At 40.5% G+C, this 19,820-nt stretch overlaps 1 protein-coding gene across 4 annotated transcripts in view; it reads left to right on the forward strand.

Annotated features, from left to right (window-relative positions):
* The window catches only part of NRP1 (neuropilin 1), a 157,525-nt gene that overhangs the window by 96,019 nt on the left and 41,686 nt on the right, over window positions 1-19,820 (forward strand). For all 4 annotated transcript variants that reach the window (XM_058436556.1, XM_032143792.2, XM_058436557.1 and 1 more), the window contains exons 7-8: window positions 12,736-12,891; window positions 17,179-17,323. In XM_058436556.1, coding sequence (XP_058292539.1) covers window positions 12,736-12,891; window positions 17,179-17,323 — 301 coding nt within the window. The remainder of the gene's footprint in view (window positions 1-12,735; window positions 12,892-17,178; window positions 17,324-19,820) is intronic.

Below are 19,820 nucleotides of genomic sequence, written 5' to 3' on the forward strand. Positions count from 1 at the left end.
ACACACACACACACACACACACACACACACACACACACACACACACAGAGGCACCCACTCCAATTACCCAAAAGACTAAGTAAAAAAATATTAGGTCACATTCTTATGGTTAATATGTGTACATATGCATCATCGTGATCTTCATAGTAGCCATGCAGAATGACTAAATGAGGTAAGCATTGGCATTTCTGTTCCAGAGTAGAGGAAACTAAGACTTGAATGGACTAAGTAACTTGCTTAACATTATCCAGGTCACTCCTCCAGGTCAAAGCTACAAAGCTACTTCTGGGGTCTGTGCTTTTTTCCACCATATGCTGCCTGCATCACCCCAGTTTTCTCTCTGTTGTACCAGACTGCATTGATTCATTTTAATGCAGTCTGTTCACTCTGTATTGCGATTTACTGTTTACTTGACTCTTTCCCTCACTATCTAGAGGGCAGGAATCTTATCACCTTCACTCCCTTTCACCCAAGCACCTAGCACTTATTTGTGTTATGAATGAATAATCGCCACCCATCAAGTTCTCTCCAGGCTGGGCTGGATATTAGAAACAAAACTGCTCATCATTAGAAGATCATGCTCTGAACTCATGAACTTCTCCTTAAATGTTTGAGGCGAGAACAGTGTGATTTCAACAGAAGCGTGAATCTCTAAAGAAAGCATCCGCAGTTTCTGTGCCATTTCATTGACAGGTTTTATTTTAAATGTAAACATCCACAGAGGATAGGAGCTGCAGCGTGTGCTGCTGGACTCAAGAGAGAAGTCTCGCTGACTCATGCAGATTGAGGTTTTGTCTCATTCCCAGGAATGCTTGGACTCCCAGAGGCAGTGAAGCCACACAATTTAGCAGAATTACCTCAGCAGTGTAGTGCATGATCACGAACTTCAAGTGTACCTACAAAGAAGATTTCATTGTCCTTCTGTCACTAGCCAAACACTTTACAGCCTAGACTCCTGGATTACATAAAGTCCCATGCAAAAGTGTTTGTGTGCATTTGCGTGTGTGTGTGTGTGTATGCAGTGGGGGAGGACACTTATCTTTGCTCTCCAAAGGAATTTTTCTGTGAGATACTAGATAGAAGGAAAATATTCATCGGGCCGGGCATGGTGGCTCACGCCTGTAATCCCAGTGGGGAGGCCAAGGTGAGCAGGAGACCTGCCTGGCCAACAGGACACAACCCTATCTCCATTAAAAATACAAAAATTAACTGGGCATGGTGGCACACCCCTGTAGTCCCAGCAACTATAATCACTTGAACTCAAGAGGTGGAGGTTGCAGTGAGCTGAGATCCACCACTGCACTCCAGCCTGGGCAACAGAGCCAGACTCCATCTCAAAAAAAAAAAAAGGAAAAATTCATCATACAAAATTTTTCAATGTAGTCAATTGGGGGGATTGTGTGTGTGTGTGTGTGTGTGTGTGTGTGTTTCTTCTGCTGTTAGTTCATCAACACTGGCCGCTTCTGCTTCCCCAGCAAAAGTCCAATGCCCTATCCTATGAGGTCCACTTTGAATGGTTCGAATGACCTGTTTTCTATCAAGCCCTTTCTAGACCCTTCCACAAGTAATTTTCCCTTCTTCTGAATCCCATAATGCCCCACTTATCACTAGGCTGACACTTTTTACTTTCAGCCTCATAACATCGTTACCTCCACATAGGCTTGTGTGCTTCCAGATCCTGGCATACAGTAAATGTGTGTTGGACTTAATGGACTAAATGCTTTTATCTGGATACTTGGCATTCTTCACTTTACTGTAATTTCACACTTTTAGTTTGAGTGGCTACGATGTGTGAAGCTCCGTGATTGGGCTTTGGGATGCAGCTGTGTGAGCAGACACTCTGGGCTCCACAGTTTATCAGTTGCTAGGCTCTGAGCAGAGGTAATAATTGCTCAGAAAGACCAGGAGTGTGAAAAAAGAAGAAAAAAAAAGGTCTTAATTGCGCTACGTCTAAGCTTCATTATCTATAAAATCTGTCTGCGGGACAGTTGAGAAAATGGAAGATGAGGTACAGGAAGTTAGCACTTAGTACAATACCTGACACATAATAGTTGCCCCAGAGACGTTTTTAATAGTAACAGAAACAATAATCATCAGCAATACGTTATCAACACAATACAGTCCTACTGAATTATGTGCAGAGATCACCAATTCTGCTACCAAGTCTTAAAGTGGCTGAAATCCAAACCAGCCGTTAACTCATTCTTCTATTACTGTTACCCTCTTTGTTTTAGGGCTGACAAATATTAGGAACGAGAGACCTGTATACACACTCTACTTAATCTTACAGGATATCTAGAGCTGTATCCTTGCAGTCAACCAGATCAGCAGCACTGAACCCAAACGTTTCTCTTGCCTACCTAACCCTCTCGGTCTTCTACTAGACGAATACTTTCCTAGCTTTCATGGATATTACACATAAACAATCAGATGGAATCAAGACTTATATTAGGAGAGCACGATACCCGCCCATGCCCTCTATGTAGTACGTGCTCCCTACCTCTTTATTAAGTAAACCCATCCAGCAAGAGCACATGTGCTGATTCTCCTATGAAGTTCTTGACTGGAAGATTTTCATCCCATGTATACATATTTGAGACTGATTACCATTGTTTTAAAACTGTAGCATACTTATTTTTTCTCTATTAAGAAATTTCAGTTAGGCAATTTCTATCAGAAAGTTTTTAAGTTAAAATCTTAGCCAAATTCCTAGGGATTACATTTGGTCTGTCCTGACAGCGTGTCCTCTTTCCAAATCAAAGGATTAGGCTCAGGTTTCAAATTAAATGTAAATTACCAATAAGAATTCAAAAAATATTAATTAAAAGTATTAAGTCCCTGAATCTTTTACTGCCTGGAAAGAACTCTTAAGTCTCTTTGTAGGAAGGAGGGGACATTAAAATGTCATCTTTTTCACCAAGCTGTTAAAGGTTTCCCAGGTATTCATCTTCAAGTTAACATGCAATTGAAGGAAAATACTTTATTTTAAAGGAGAAAAGATTTCACAGGTCGGCGTATGTCTTAAAAATGTAAAACAATCTTTTCTAAAGCATAGAGATGTGATCAGCCATTCTCTTTGACTCTACATAAGAGTTTCAAATTGCATTAGATGTTGATTACTTGTATTTCAGAGTGTATAGAAACCCCAGCACCATTTCATTTTCTCCCTCTTTGTTATCAGAATGTAGTGTGTCCTGGCGTCCAGATTTTTACGGGTTTGTCAAGTAAGAGAAGAATGTAAATGGAATATTTGTCTGGTTTTGGTGAATACAATTATATCCGCTCTAGATAATACAGAAGAGGAAAAAAACCCTCAGGTTTTGCGTCCAATGCATGAAGACTGTCTTCTCGTATTTGTCTTAAATGTGTTTCATAAAATAAGCTGAGCGTTTTCTGGTGGCTTGCCACAGTTCCATGCATTGCTCTCGAACAAAGGCCTTGCAGAGCCTGATGCTGTTTCCGTCACACTAAGAAAATGTAGAGCAATGGTAGTGACTCCACCCGAAAATGGCATTCTTCACCTTCACGTTTGATCTTTATGGTTTCCAGATTGGAGTGATTTGGGTAGCTGGATTCTGGAAGAGTCTCTAGCTGAAATGCTGGAGTATTAACCTGCTGCATCGAGTCCCTTTTGTTTCTTATGGACAATGCGACTTGCCAATTTTAACAACTACAGCAGATTTTACTATTCAAACAGAACCAGATGGGACTCCAGTTCAAAGAACATGTCAGAATTAAATATTTCTTTTTTAATTAGTTGCTCCTGATTTATGCAAAAAGAAAAATTCACATGAGAGTGGGAGAATGTGCTATAAATCCAGGCGTGACAGAGCCCATGGAAGCACTATCTCCTTTCATCTGCCAGAAAACACGGAGGTCAGCCCTTGTGTGGGGCGTTCATTTTTCTTACTCACTTTCTTCTTGTTCTTTTGCTGTGACTGCAGTGGCAGTCAGGGAAGCCAGCCCTTCCACTGCCTCTGTGCTGTTGCAGCCTTATCTCATGTTATTCTAACTGGCTGGATCAAGTCTTCTGGTAGGAAAATTCCTCTGTTCATTCACTTGGGACTGTTTTACGATGAGCAAAGGTTTTGTTTCCACCTAGGAAAATGCTCTCCTTTAATTTAACTATGGAAAAAGGCATTAATTCAGGCAAGTAAGACTAAAAGAAAATTCATGAGATTTTTCCTGCCTTGCACTGTTCTTCTACTTGGGTATTTTTATTCTTTGCCCGAATTTTAAAGTGTTTAATTGTTATCCTTTGCTCAAAATGTTTCATTGCTACCATTTTGTTTTTGACAGCATGAATAAATTATTTGCAAAGTTTTTCTTTTCAGTGGCCAGTTCTAACTTTAAACTGATAGTCAACACAATCAGAAATGATTTCATATTCCTTATAACTATATAAAATAATGAATCTCCCAAAAGAAAAGCTATTGGATTTAATTATTATAACTAAGAAATTATAAACTATCTTTCTAATCATTATGGTTATAAAATATGAATTGGGGAATAGCATGGGTGCAGCGGCTCATACATGGGCCACCAGTCTTATCTGGGGTATAAGTCCTGGGTCAAACACTGGTAAGTTATGTGACTCTGAGAAAGGTACATATCACTTTGTTCCTCTCTTTCTTTGTCCATAAAACATCCCTTGTATGGTTGTTGTAAGAATTGAAAGAGACACTGTATATAAATTTAACCCTTCATAAAATGCCTAAGACGTAGAGGTTGCACCATGAATTTCTGATTATTAGTGGTAATTTTAGCCTTAGCCATCAGCATTTTTTCTAGGTAATACCGCCATAGGGACACAACACAGAAAGAGATAGGGAGCTATGTCACTAACTCTAAAGCGACTGCATTCAGATTCGTAACAGTAAGAAGTCCAGGATCCTAAGTTAATGAGCACAATGGTCAGGTACTGTGAGTTAAGCCCACAGAACCTAGAATAGCATTGATGTTCACAGGCCCAGGCTCTGTCAAAAAACATGTGTTTTATCTAAGGAAATGAGACAATTGCTTAAAAATATTTTCTTTAGCTTGTAGTGTCAAGTGATGAATTAAACAGCTCTTTGAGTCATCAGAGATGCCCCAAAGAAAATCCGACAGTCTCCCCCTCAAAAAATATTTTCCTGTTTTTAATCAGACCTCAGCTCTTTGTCCTCTATTTTTTCAGGCCCTTGTATTGACCTGCCTTGGGAGTGTTAAAAGCTGGTAAACGCTCCCTTGCCAATGCTAGCTCAATGGGCAGTATTTTATTGAGTAAGACAGATTTTCATTTTAGAAATGAGGCTTTCCACGTTGTGACATTACCAATATTGGTTGGTTATGTATTATTATAGAAAGCAGTGATATTCATTTCATGGCTGGAAGGCTGTGTGCTGGTGTTTAACCAGCAGTTTGCAAAGATTTGCTACATGATTTATTACACATGCTGCTTTGTCCTCAAGTGATTCCTGGTAAAATGTGTGCTTCTCCTCGCTTCTCTTTGTCTGGGGAATGTGTTTCCTGTCGTTTTTAAGACAATACCATGGCCATATGGTGCATGTGGATGGTTCCTGTAGATATCTTACAACAAAGAGTAAGTTGGGAGCATGGTAGAACCCAATGCTGTGGGGAGGTGGGGGTTCGCCACCCAGGAACTTCTACAACATTGCCCCTTCACCCCTAGAAGTGGTGAGGAAAACTGTTTTCTTCTACTCACACACTTTTCCCCACCCAAAAGGAGAGGCTTGGGGTTTCCTCTTCTGTATCTGCTAACAAAGTCTTCTCATTGTGAGTGGAGCACACTGTGAAAGTAAGTTGTGGGTAGACTTTCCACCACCAATGTTAGAATTTCATATCCATATTGGAAACAGGGTATTGTGTTGGGTCACATTTCTAATCATTATAGTGCCGACAGCGCTATGTATTATAACTTAGAAAGTGACCACCAGCTGGGCGCGGTGGCTCATGCCTGTAATCCCAGCACTTTGGGAGGCCAAGGCGGGCGGATCACCTGAGGTCAGGAGTTCAAGACCAGTCTGGCCAACACGATGAAACCCCGTCTCTACTAAAAAAAAAAAATACAAAAATTAGCTGGGCGTGATGGCGGGGGCATACAATCCCAACTACTCTGAAGGCTGAGGCAAGAGAATCGCTTGAACCCGGGAGGTGGAGGTTGCCGTTAGCTGAGATCTCGCCATTGCACTCTAGCCAGGGGACAGAGTGAGACTCTGTCTCGAAAAAAAAAAAAAAAAGAAAGAAAGAAAAGAAAAAGGAAGCGGCTACTAGAACTCAAAAGGAGTTTGATAAACTTCTGTAAAATAGTCTACACACCATCGATAAATACCAGATGTTTATGTTTGTCACACACACAGAGGGAAACGTTCAACAATTTCAGTGAATGCATTTGATGTTCCATTCCATCCCTGCCCACCGCCGTCATCACACCCCCTCACCATCACCCTTAATGTTAAACAGAAGTATATCCAACTCAGATGTGAAATCACATCCATCTTCTAATTAAAAATAAAGCAGCTGTGAAATAATGATATTCTTTCAAAATAAGAAAATGGTGATTAGAGCAGAGCTGATTGGGTTGAGGGAAAGCAGGTTACTTAATTATGGTTATTGTGTGTCTGAATTTTTATGGAAAGAAAGGAAGTATTGTTTAGGACGATGAACCCTCCAAAACACAGAGGGGTGGCATTGTGTAGAAGTACTCTGGGTTGTGTCTTTGTCTTTCCAGCTGCTTGTCTTGGGTCGCCAGTCTTGCCTATTAGCATGTGACGTTGATGAGAACTTAGCATGATTCAAAAAGCTAAACCACCAAGACGATGGGTAGTGTTTGATTTGGAGTGGGTTTTATGACTACTAATCATTTCAACTTCAAAACAACCAGAGCTCATATTCTTCAGAGAGCAATACATTTTTTTGACAAATAACGTCAATAGTGGTGAGGGAAACATAATAGGTTGTTTAGTGTCCATGATTTCATTCATTTATTTCTTCCTGCTTATCTCTGCAATTCCTGCTCCTCCTTGTCCCTGGAACAGTCTTTTCCTTTGTGTCCACTCACAAGCTCCTACTGTTTATCCCTCTATAGCCATCTTGAGCATCGAAGTCAGCTACGAAAGTCTCCAATCCCCCCTACCTCCAGTTATCTGTTAAGTTGTTTAGCTTTTCCTTGATGCTGCATGATACCTGTCTGTACAGTAATCATGGGTTTGAGTTTTGCACACTCTTACTGTTCTTTATGTCCTAACAACTTAATATAGAACTTAGCAGATAAGCAGTGTTAAGTGCCCACTGAATAACGTCAATCCAGTTGAGTAAGATCCAATACCTAAATATTGACAGCCACTAAAAATTATGATGTAGAAAAAATAGTAGTGGCATTAGAACATCTATAAAACTCCGTTATAAAGCCAGTTATCAGGCATAGAGGTAATATGATCTTATTTTTCAAAGTAAAAGAATGCATACAAATATTCACATGTACTTTGCATGGGAAAAGAAACTCTGGAAGGCTATGATTGGTAATTATTTCCTAATGATGGTCTTAGGGGGATTTAATTTTCTTCTATCATCTTTACTGCATTTTATGAATTTTCAGTAGCATTTATTACTTTTCTGCATGGAAAAATAGATGCTTTTCAAAGGAAATCCACACAACAATCTAGAAGGAGGTACAGCAAAAACAGAATGATGAATTCAGTGATGGGGACATGAGCTATAAAGGGATTTAGCCTATTAGGCCAAAAAGAGGAAAAAGTCATTTCCGGTCAAAAAACAGACAGAGGTTGTTTTAGGGCAAAGGAACTTTGTATGTCAAGACATGCAGATAGAAAAGGCTTATATTCTGTTACAAGCAACAAATATTATAATATGGCTGGGTGATACAGTTGGAGAGAGAGAGGTGTAGCAGGAGAGGCTAAAAAGGTAGATTGAAGCCAATGTCATAACTAGCAGAGACAGCTACACCAGTGAGAAAGGCTTGTAAGGGAAGGAGAAAACTTTTCATCTACTCTTTTAGGTGTTGCAACTGGGGCCTGCAAATTAAACTGACAAATGCCAGATTAACAGGAAAAAAAGGCATTAGTATTTTAAATTTTACATGCACAGAAGCCTTACAGAAAAGAAATGAAAAACCCAAAGAAATAGATTCAGATGCTTATACACCATTTTAACAATGGATGATAAGTTGTGGATAAGAGACTTGAGGAAAAAAAGAGGGTTTGGGCTTCTAGGGCGGATAAGTTGTAGGAAAGTGACTAGGAGATATATATATATATACACACACACACACACACACACATATATATATGGGACACTAATGGAAAATAGGAGTTATTTTAGTAAGATGTGTTTATGCAAATTTTATCTCAGTCTCCACTGATAAATGTTGCTCTCTTCATCCTGGTAGAGTAGAGGGGGAAAATTTATGCCACCTTCCCAAAGGGAAATGTATCTCCTGCTTTTAGGCAGAGAAGGGGAGGGCATAGAATTCTTGCATCTGTTGATTCTCGATTGCCTTCAACTCAAAATAATCTTCATGCCAAAGTGGCAAATTCTGGGGGTCATGTCTTCCAGAACTCTTCAGATATGAACACCAAGGCATGAAGTCTTTCTAGGTCTCCTGACACAGACACCAGCAGTGTGAGCAGTGGTGCTTATGAGGCAGGACTTTATCTGTCTCCCCTCAAACTCTCTCAGGCACTTGAGAGTGGCAGCAGATCCTTGTTAGAGAATTCCCCTAAGGCATTAAGAGAAAGGACTTGTGGAAAGAACTTCCCTGGTCTTAGCAGTGAGGGTTGCACAGTCCTAGAGAGGCTGTATGTTGTTAGAGTTCTGGGTACTATCCGGTTTCAATTGCAGTGGTTCAAGCCCCAATCCTCATCACTTTGTGAGGTTGTCATCCATCCTTACTAAACCCAATGGCAATAATCTTAGGGAGAAAAATGAAATGAAATTTCAAGTATCCCTGTGTGGTAAATAAGAGAATCTGCAGAGTTTTAAAGCACAGCAGGAAACTATGCAATTACAAGAGGAGGTTGCCAATGCATTTCATTGCTGTGGAGAAAAGAAAATATCTTTCTGTTTTAATGAGTGATTCATGCATATGCTTTGGGGGCCTTTGTATCTTCAGCCTTGGACGTTTTCCTGTGTTGGATACTAGTTAATTCCAGTCAGTTGCTCCTTCCTCTGATGTCAGCTGTTCCTAATACCTAGGAATCTTCTGTTTGATCACCAGTTAACTTCTTTCCTACTTAGTAATTAAATCTTACTCCAAAAACCAAAATTTAAAAAATAGAAAAAGGACAACCAGGGAATGAAGTTCTAGGGTTATTTCAAATCAGCCCAAGCTGAATACACACTCTTGGGAATTTAATCATTTCCAAACTAAAGAGCCATCTGTAAGTTTGACAGGAAGAGTTTATTTAAATAGCTGTGCTTCATGCTTCCTTGGACTTCAAGATTTTAAGGACCCTTCAGCTTGTAAGTAGCTGTGGCATTGGGCATGACTTTAATGGACAGTCAGAAAAGCACTAAGTGTTCTGAGAGCATTTGAAAACAGTTAAAATTGTTCAGAGCAACCATTTTTAGAGTACCCATTAACTTTTAGATTGCAGCATTGTGAAATTAGAGAGTTTCTGCAGCAACTTGAAATCACCTGTTTGTCTGGAATATAGTGAGATTTAGGGTTGTCAGATAACATAGATACAGAAAATCCATTTAAATTTGAATTTTATGTAAGCAATGAATCAGTTGTTAGTGTAAGTACAGCCCAAATATTGCATAGAACATACTTATACTAAAAAAAAAATTGGTTTTGACTGACATTCAAATTTAACTGATGTTTTGTACTTTTATTTGCTAAATCTGGCAACCATCAATCACCTCCCCTTTTTGAAATGTGTACATGAGGGAGATAGGAAGTTTAAAACATTCATCAAAGTACCATGGTTCACTTTTGAAAAACAAATGCAAATTTTGGTAAACAAGTATAGGCACTTGATAAGAATATGTTAGTAAAATATTTATTTGTTAAATTAAAATTGTAAAATCTATTGTTATTATTCTAAAATATCAAATTCTATTAAATTCTTGTTCCTTTTTCTCTTAAATCTGGTGAAAGCACACAGAGCCTAGAGTTTATATCTTTAAAACTAGGGAAATGAAATAAAGATTATTTTGCGTTGAATGATAGCCCCATCCTTTCCAGATGAAATCTACTACTGTTGCATTCTATAACTTCAAATTGGCTTCTATGTGCTGTTTTTTCCTGGATGTAGACAACATGTTGATTCAACTACTCCAAGCGCCTTCAGGAAAAAAGCAATTCATGAAAGACAATATGCCTCCATGAGGCAGGCTGTGCATAAAATGGAAATTCTTTAAGTGATTGTGGCCTATGGGCACTGGAGAATTAATTGAAATATTATATTCTGAAAATTGAGTTCTAATATGGCAACTGGAAAGCAAAATTCAAAAGTTGGGAGAGGGGTATGGTTTTTTATTTGGTTTATTTTATTTTTATTTTATTTTTTGAGTCAGAGTTTCTCTCTGTCACCCAGGCTGGAGTGCAGTGGCAAGATCTCAGCTCACTGCAACCTCTGCCTCCCGGGTTCAAAAGATTCTACTGCCTCAGCCTCCCGAGTAGCTGGGATTACAGGCATGTGCCACTATGCCGGGCTCATTTTTGTATTTTTAGTAGAGACGGAGTTTCACTATGTTAGCCAGGCTGGTCTTGAACTCCTGACTTCAAGTTATCCACCCGCCTCGACCTCCTAATGATCAATGTACTGTTGCAATATCTTGTCAGTGCTAGTAGTTGTAATGTGTAACTGTTTTCTGAGTCCTTTAAAAAAAATTTGGCATATATTTGTGGGCTTTTTTTTTTTAAGCTTCTGTATAAAGCTGGCCATACAATTGATGGAGCAAATAATTTTATAGGAATAATCAAATGTATTAAAATAAATTGAAAATATCACTGTTATATAGAAACTAATAATGAGTTTTCTTTCAAGATTATTCTTAGTTATTAGTGCTGGTAATAAGGAGAGTTAAAGAAAAAAAATCTACTCTACTGGAAACATCTAACATATATGAAAGAAGGAATTATTGGAAGTCAGAGTGGAAAAGAGTCTTCCAAGTTATCTAATCCCACTGCTTCATTTTACAAATGAGAGCCCAGAAGCCTAAAGGTGATGGCAGAGCCTGGACTAGAACGTGGAGAGCTTGCTGCTCAAATCCGTTCCTTCCCACTCATATCACAGGGCCCCGGGATGAAATCACAGACCCTCGAGGTTTCAGTCACCCTCTGGTCATCACTACTCTGATGCCCCCTAAGAGCCCCACCCCTCAGGATATGAGATAGGCTAGTGAGAGATGAAGGCGAGGCTGTCGTGTTGAGGAGCTTTTCCACTGGAAACTTACCAGGAGAAGGTTGCAAGCCCAAGCAGTTGTTTCCTGGAGACATCAGTCTCCCCCACATGATGACTTGGAATCCACCTGCCTCTCAAACTGAGCTGCAAGGAGAGAGGCCACAGGAAGATGTGAGGAGGGAAGAAATCTAAAGCTGAAACAGAAACCTTTACCCTCTTCCTCTTTACTACAACACAAGTTATAAATCTATCGCCCCTCTCCCAAACCACAACACCCTTAGAGCTTTCAGGTCAGTATGGTTTCAGTCTGCATTTAATGTGGAAGGAGGTAGGATGCCAAAGACAGAGGGGAAACGGGATTATGTTAGACAGGAATTCAAGTCTGGGCCTCTCCATTATCCATTGTGTGAGTTCATCTTGTTTGTCTTGATTTTCTCTTTGCAAGATGACATATATGAATGTGCAGTTTGGAAAGTATGATATTGAATACAGTTTTCTCTTTTGCACCAGGGATCAAGCACTCCTGGTTGCAACAGTGAGAAAGGTCTTTTCCTGGCCTTCCTAACAATGAGAACCAAATTAGGGGCATGCTGTCTTTTGTTGACAAAAACAGTCAAACTCTATAAAATATTTGAAGAGATATATTCTGAGATGAATATGAGTGAGGAGTGGCTGGTGACACAGAACCTCAGGAGGTCCTGAGGACATGAACCCAAGGTGGTTTGGGTACAGCTTGGTTTTATATATTTAAGGGAGACATGAGACATCAATCAGATACATAGAAGATGTACATTGGTTTGGTCCAGAAAGGTGGGACATCTGAAAACAGGGGCTCCCAAGTCATAGGTAGATTCAAAGATTTTCTGATTGGCAATTGGTTGAAAGAGTTAAGTTACTGTCTAAAGACTTAGGAATGTCTGGGTTAAGATAACATACAGGTAAAGACCAGGTAGCAGGCTTCAGAGAGAATATGTTGTAGATGTTTCTTATCAGACTTAAAGAGCTGTTCTATCATTAATTCCAACAGAGATGAGGGTATAATAATGAGGCCTGTTTGACCCCCACACTGTCCTATCATGGCCTGAACTAGTTTTTCAGGTTAGCTTTGGAATGCCCTTGCTGGGACAAAGTGTCCATTTAGATGGTCAGGGGACTTAGAATTTTATTTTTGGTTTACGTTGATCATGCCTTTGCCTTTCTTTAGAAGGAATGGAAGGGAGGAGTCAGGGACTGTGGATACCCAATGGAATTAGGCCCTGTTGATCCAGGTGGATGAAAGCCACAATGTGGAGCCCACTGGAAAAGATGCTTTGGGTTACTGTGCTGCAGGAATGGTGCACTGACCACGCTTATACCTGTCTTGCAGGTAGACTTGGGCCTTCTGCGCTTTGTCACGGCTGTCGGGACACAGGGCGCCATTTCAAAAGAAACCAAGAAGAAATATTATGTCAAGACTTACAAGATTGACGTCAGCTCCAACGGGGAAGACTGGATCACCATAAAAGAAGGAAACAAACCTGTTGTGAGTTAGGCTGCCACCACGGCAACCAATTTGGTCTTTTAAATGGATGATCAATTTTTATTTGTTTGTTTGGTAGCTTTCTGTCTGGCCTGGTTTATTTTTGAATTGATTTGAAATGAAAAGTGCAATTAGAGGTTTAAATCTGACCAAGGGGTCTCATGTTCCCAGATCCAGAAGCCAGGAGGAAATTATATGAATGTTTCCAAGAAAAGTCAATACAGGCCAAATTAAGTGTCAGACTCAAGAATTGCTGTAAGCCTCCCATGGGGACACAGATTCTGCGTGGGTTAAACACTGTCCTCTTAGAATGTTAGGAATTTGGGGTTTTGTTGTTTTTCCCCCCTCGATTTCTTCATCCTTTCACAGATTCTTTCTTTCTGTAATGGGCTAGTTTTAGAAAACATCTTTTCGTCTAGCTACTGTGGCTCACAAACTAATTTACAAGTCATTTGATTGCTTCTTGTAAGAACACATGGAACCAAAGGTATTTCATTGTGTTCCCTCAGATCACACAAATAACACACTACCTCCGTACTGCTTTCAACCAAGGAGGCAGCACAGACCATACTGTGTCCCTGGGCGCTCTGCCCTAGCTCATTTGGAACTGAGATGTTTTTCTCAGCCTGCCTGTTTATTTGAAGTTACACTTGCTCTGATTTTCTAATCAAAAGATTTTGGAGACTTCGTACTCACTGTCTCCCAGAAATTAAAAGCTTGCCCTGGAGGCCGAGCAAAACACAGGAAATTGATGAGGATAGGAGCAAAGATCCAGGTAGCTTGCAATGATGGGCTTGGGAAGAGGCCAATTAACCTGTCCTTGTCTCTCTTTTGAGCATTCGTGTACTTGATTTTCTCCTTGTGGATCTGGAACTGAGAAAAGCCTCCTGGGTGTGAAGTGAGAAAACCTGTTAATTCCCTTTGATTAGCAGTGAAACCTCTACTCTCGGACAGGCCAGGCAAGAGGGAAGCAGCTACAGATAGACAGCTGTTCTGTAGGAGGAAAATGCTATGGGCAGGCAAGTTCAAGGCCATTGTCTAGTCCTGGAGGACATGGAACCAGTTTGTCTGGGGTACAAGAACCGTCCTAGTCAACGCTCATGGAGATGAAGCAAGTAAATTTTGACCCCAACTTTCATGACTGATTCTTGTTTGGGAATAAATTTCTGAAGACATACTTTAGGTTCAAGGAAATAAAAAATCACTAACTCTAATGAGGCACCTACCAGCCAAAGAACCCAGAGAGAGCCAGGAGAGCTGACCTTAGACTGTCAGGCCGTTTCTTTTTAAAATAAGCGCTACCTCAGGAGCAGAAAACCAAACAGTGCATGTTCTTACTTATAAGTGGGAGCTGAATGATGAGAACACATGGACGCATTGCAGGGAACAACACACACTGTGGGACCTGTCAGTAGCGGGGTATGTGGGAGGATGGAGAGCATCAGGAAAAATAGCTAATGGATGCTGGGCTTAATACCAAGGTGATGGGATGATCTGTGCAGCAAACCACCTTGGCACACAGTTACCTGTGTAACAACCCTGTACATCCTGCACAGGTAACCTGGAACTTAAAGGTTGAAGAAAAAAAAAAAAGAACAAAATAGAACCATGAGGTAAAAGCTCTAAAATAATGTTAAGTGATAAACTTAATTGGTATTTCATTATCTTTATACTGGAATGCATGCAGATAAGAGGGATGAAAGGAAATAGCAACATGACCATTTTTTGTTAAGGAAAAAAAAAAACCATACGGGCTATTTCACCAACACGTTTTCTTCAACTGTTGTCCACTGGTTGTTTGCATGGCCCAGAAGAGGGGGGCTGTCGGAGAGCACCCACAGATTCTGGGGGTGTTTGACAGTTCACGCAGCTTGCCCTGGGAACCCCCTGGCACACAGAAGGGCTTCAGGGGGAGAGGCAGAAGGAGTAAGGAAGGAGTCAGCAGAGAGCTTGGCATCTGTTCTGAGCACTTTAGCTGAATCTAATGAAATCAGAATCTAATGAAATCAGAATCTAATGAAATCAGAACATCCACCTAGAGCCTCATGATTGTTGCCCACCCCAGTTTTCTCTGTACTTTAGGGGCTTTCGGCCACTCCCCTCTACCCTCATTCCCACTTTGCTCCAGGAGTGCAGCTTTCGACCAACAACTCCAGCAACCCCTCTTCATGTTGGAGAGAATGTGTATAAAACATGATTTTCAGCAAACAAAAAACTCCCTCAGTGGGAGTAAAATGCACCTCCCCTCTGCCTGCACCAGGGCACACAGCTCTCCTGCCAGACTTCTGGTCTCCCTCAGACAAGGACTCATTGCCCCCATAAGGAGAGCACCATCGTTGGTGGCCCTTCTTCCCTGGCAGCTGCCTGTTACTCTTTGTCACACAAAAATGCTCCCACACAGATTGATTTTCAGGGAGAGATGCTGATTTAGGGCAGAAATCAAATGGCCATCACAGGCTGGGATAAATTAGGATATCAGATAGTCTCGAGAGAGAGATCAGGCTAAAAACTGACTTATTTAAACAAAAATAGAGACCGGGTCTTGCTCTGTCACCCATGCTGGAGTGCAGTGGTGCAATCAGAACTCACTGCAGCCTTAAATTCCTGGGCTCAAGCCATCCTCCCAGCTAAATCTCCCAAGTAGCTGGGACCACAGGCATGCACCACCACCATGCCTGGCTAATATTTTTTTTTTTTTTTTGGAGAGATGGAGTCTCACTATGTTGCCCAGGCTGGTCTCAAACTCCTGGCCTCAAGCAATCCTCCTGCCTCAGCCTCCTAAAGTTCTGGAATTACTGGCATGAGCCACCACACTCAGCCACAACCAACTCTGTAAAGCATTAGACCACCTTTAGTTGTGCAGGCCACTTAAATTCAATAAAGTAAAAACACAAGCCCGACTTTCATAAGCCCTTTCTCCCAGGCGGAAGAGCAGGACTTGGGAAATCATAGACCTCCTTCATGTCCTCACCTGGAAAAGTGGGGAGGAAGCTGCATGTCTCAAGTGAGCCCCATGATGCTCCAGTTATGCAGCCTAAAAGGAGGGGTCTGACCCGGCTGTGCTGAGAAGCATAGTGCTGAATGCACGAGGCATGGGACTGAGAAATGTCACCGTCCCACGGGCTGTTCCCAACCCAAAGCAGAAGTAAAATCTAGGAAAGGGGAGGCAGAGTATTCTGTGATGGTAAGCTCTCTAGTCCTCAGAGGTCTTACTGGAGAATGCTGCTGCAGCCCCCCGCCCAGGCAGAGTGGCCCCCACGAGTCCTTGTGAGAAACATCCATTCATGCCTGGCATGCATTACATTTGCAGTCACATGCCTCATCTTTCTTAGAATAAAATGACTCAATTTAAAACTAGAAGCAGAATCTCAGCACTTTGAGAGACGGAGGCAGGTGGATGACTTGAGGTAAGGAATTCAACACCAGCCTGGCCAACCAACATGGTGAAACCCCATCTCTACTAAAAATACAAAAATTAGCTGGGCGTGGTGGCAGGCACCTGTAATGCCAGCTGCTCAGGAGGCTGAGGCAGGAGAATTGCTTGAACCCGGGAGGCGGAGGCTGCAGTGAGCCAAGATCGCACCACTGCACTCCAGCCTGGCTGACAGAGCGAGACTCTGTCTTAAATAAATAAATAAATAAATAAATAAATAAATAAATAAATCTTGAAGCACAAGCCCTGGAAAAGCTGATTTTTAGTTAAAAATAATTTATAGCTCAATTTTGACTTTGACCACTAAAACATAATTTTACCAATAATCAAAAAAGGATTAAAGTCTGGCATTAGTGTGAGGGACAAGATCTTCCATCAAGGAATGAAGTCAAAGGGGAGAATGCTATTTGACCTAGTACCGTAACTGCAAACACAACCTAGAATTTCAAAAAGCCAGGCTCTACACTTTACTTGAAAAGCATCCCTTCTGGGGATTCTTGGGAAAGTCAAACAGTGAGAGTTCCCATGACACGTCTACAGTATTATTTTGGTCCTCTGGTAAAGTTAATAGTTTCACACTTTTTAGATAATAGCATGCATTCTTTAATCCATATAATAGTGCTTTTAAAGGCTCTAGCCTCTCCGAAAATTGAATTGATGATTAGGACAGTATTCTACGTTAGACATCATTCCGATTGCTAATTGAAAAAATTAACATGGCAAGTTATTAACGCCATCTCATCCTTGATCGACAATGCTGAAATTGTAAATAATTTTTACAACCATTTGTGAAAACACATTTTTGGATTTAAGTCCAAAACCTCTGCTAAAGAAAGGCACTTTTTTTCTCCATACAGCTCTTTCAGGGAAACACCAACCCCACAGATGTTGTGGTTGCAGTATTCCCCAAACCACTGATAACTCGATTTGTCCGAATCAAGCCTGCAACTTGGGAAACTGGCATATCTATGAGATTTGAAGTATATGGTTGCAAGATAACAGGTAAGCTGTGGAAGATTGAAGACTGAGTCTTCTAAGTCGAAGATTGTCTTGTTTTGATTTATGCAAACCTTTAAATACAGGGTGAATAAGTTTGTAAATGTAATCATTTTTATTTGATAATTAAAAGCATCTACTTTGGATTTAGACAAATCCGAGTTCAAATCCTGCCTTACTACTCACTGGCAGATTTTTTTGGTCAATATACTTATGTACTTACCTTTTAAAGCCTTAGTTATCTCACTTGGGAAATAGTCATAATAATTTATGCCATACAGCCTAGTTGTGATGATGTATTATTAATAGATAATGGATATAAAGCACACAGCACAGCCTGGCATGTGGTAGGTGCTTGTTCACTGGTACCTTTTCCACTAGACTGTAAGCTCCATGAAGGCAAGTATCATGCCTTTCATCTCTGCTTCCTGGATACTGACTACTACTTAGTAGATTTACAATAAGTAACTGTTGCATGAAAGACTCTCCAGCAGTTTTATTTATTTCTTTGTTTCTTTATTTTGAGACAGGGTCTTGCTCTGTCACTCAGGCTGCAGTGCAGTGGCATGATCATAGCTCACTGCACCCTCAACCTTCCAGGTTCAAGTGATCCTCCTACTTCAGCCTCTTGAATACATGTGGGACAACATGAGGGCACCAGTGTAGACAACTAATTGTAACCCCTATGTTGCTTGGGCTGGTCTCAAACTCCTGGGCTCAAGCTATCCTCCCACCTCGGCCTCCCAAAGTGCTGGGATTACAGGTGTGAGCTACTGCCCCTGGCCAGCTTTATCTTTTTATTTGTTTTTCTTTCTTTCTTTCTTTTTTTTTTTTTTTTTGAGACTGAGTCTCGCTCTGTCACCCAGGTTGGAGTGCAGTGACATGATCTTGGCTCATGGCAACCTCCACCTCCCAGGTTCCAGCGATTCTCCTGCTTCAGCCTCCTGAGTAGCTGGTACTACTACAGGAGTGCACCACCACACCTGGCTAATTTTTGTATTTTTAGTAGAGATGGGTTTTCACCATGTTGGCCAGGCTGGTCTTGAACTCCTGACCTCAGGTGATCCGCGTGCCTCAGCCTCCCCAAAGTGCTGGGATTACAGGCATAAGCCACCATCCCGGCCTGTCCATTTATTTCCTTGCATGACTGTGTTATATTCTGCAGTATATAGCAGTCATATTAGAATTCCTTTCCATTTTAGTAAATACATTGCAAAACTTTCATTGAAACAACCACCACCAACAAAAAACCAGTACAATGTGATCTTCATAGTAAGCTTGAAAGTTCAAAGACAGAATCAGTTGACCCACTCACTAAAAAGTAACTAAAAGCAAGCAATGTCTGAAAGTCTTTGGACTACCTTTTAATGTTATGTTATATATGTATTTAGGGTATTTAATTTTTTATTCCATTTTTCTGTTTATCCTCTTTAACTATTTTTAGAGGAGAATAATACTGACTTTGGAAGGAAAAAAAATCACTTTGGCAATGTTCCATGAAATTACAAGCAATTTTGAGAAGAGCTAATGAACAGGAAAAACTACACTCGTTTATAGTAGAGTTCAGCTTGGAAAGTAAAAATCAACATCTGATTTTTTAATGAAAAATTTATTTATTCCCATCCCATAGACAGACTTGTTTATTATTTTAGGACCTAAGATTTAGAAAGTTCAAGGCCTTAGAGGCAGGAATTGGGTGGAGAGGGGTTTGAAAGAAGAAAGGACATTGAAAAGTTAGATATAACCTTGGCTTTATTTTCGATCAGCAGTTAGATGACAGAAAGTTCTAGGTCATTTTCAGAGCATTACAAATTTGTGCTGTTATTCATAAATTTGTAGAAACAAGGCCATTTGAGGTTTGGGTGGAAATTTCTGGCCCATTTCTTCAACCTTATCTCATGTCATTGTATTTTTAAAAAATGAGGTAAACTTCATAAAGACTCCAAACATGTTAGTCAAAAATTCTGAATTTCCAGGCTCTTAGAGATTTATGTCACATCACTTTAGTTGAATACAATTTTTTTATACTTAAATTGTCCTTTTTAATTTTCACAAGGATTTCCCTAAGAGGTGATTCTAGGAATGTGAGCAAAGAAGGTAAATAATTTGTTCGATTTTTAAAAATAGTTAAATGATCTGGTTATGTAAACTTAGATGTCTAAAATAGCATATCCTAATATTTTCATACATAATTAAGTAGCTATTTTTCAAATAAGGTGCTTCCTTTCAGTTCCTAGTGCTAGTCTCCTAATCATGGTCTCCACTATACTTTTAAATATTTTCTCTCTAGTAAAATGGCTCTAGTCTCCAAATAATTGCCACAGGCAGGTTTTTGGAGAGGCTAACACGTTACGATAGTCACATGGACAGAAGGTAGGCAGACATATCCAGGCTTGACTGTGGACCGTCCACTTAGTGTATGCCTGACCGACCATGGGTAAGACATTGAGACTCACTCTGATCTCTGTTTTCTGGTCTGTGAGGCTCACTTTAATGCAACCAT

Source organism: Hylobates moloch, unplaced genomic scaffold (assembly GCF_009828535.3).
Source record: "Hylobates moloch isolate HMO894 unplaced genomic scaffold, HMol_V3 SCAFFOLD_3, whole genome shotgun sequence".
In the NCBI taxonomy this organism is placed as follows: domain Eukaryota; kingdom Metazoa; phylum Chordata; class Mammalia; order Primates; family Hylobatidae; genus Hylobates; species Hylobates moloch.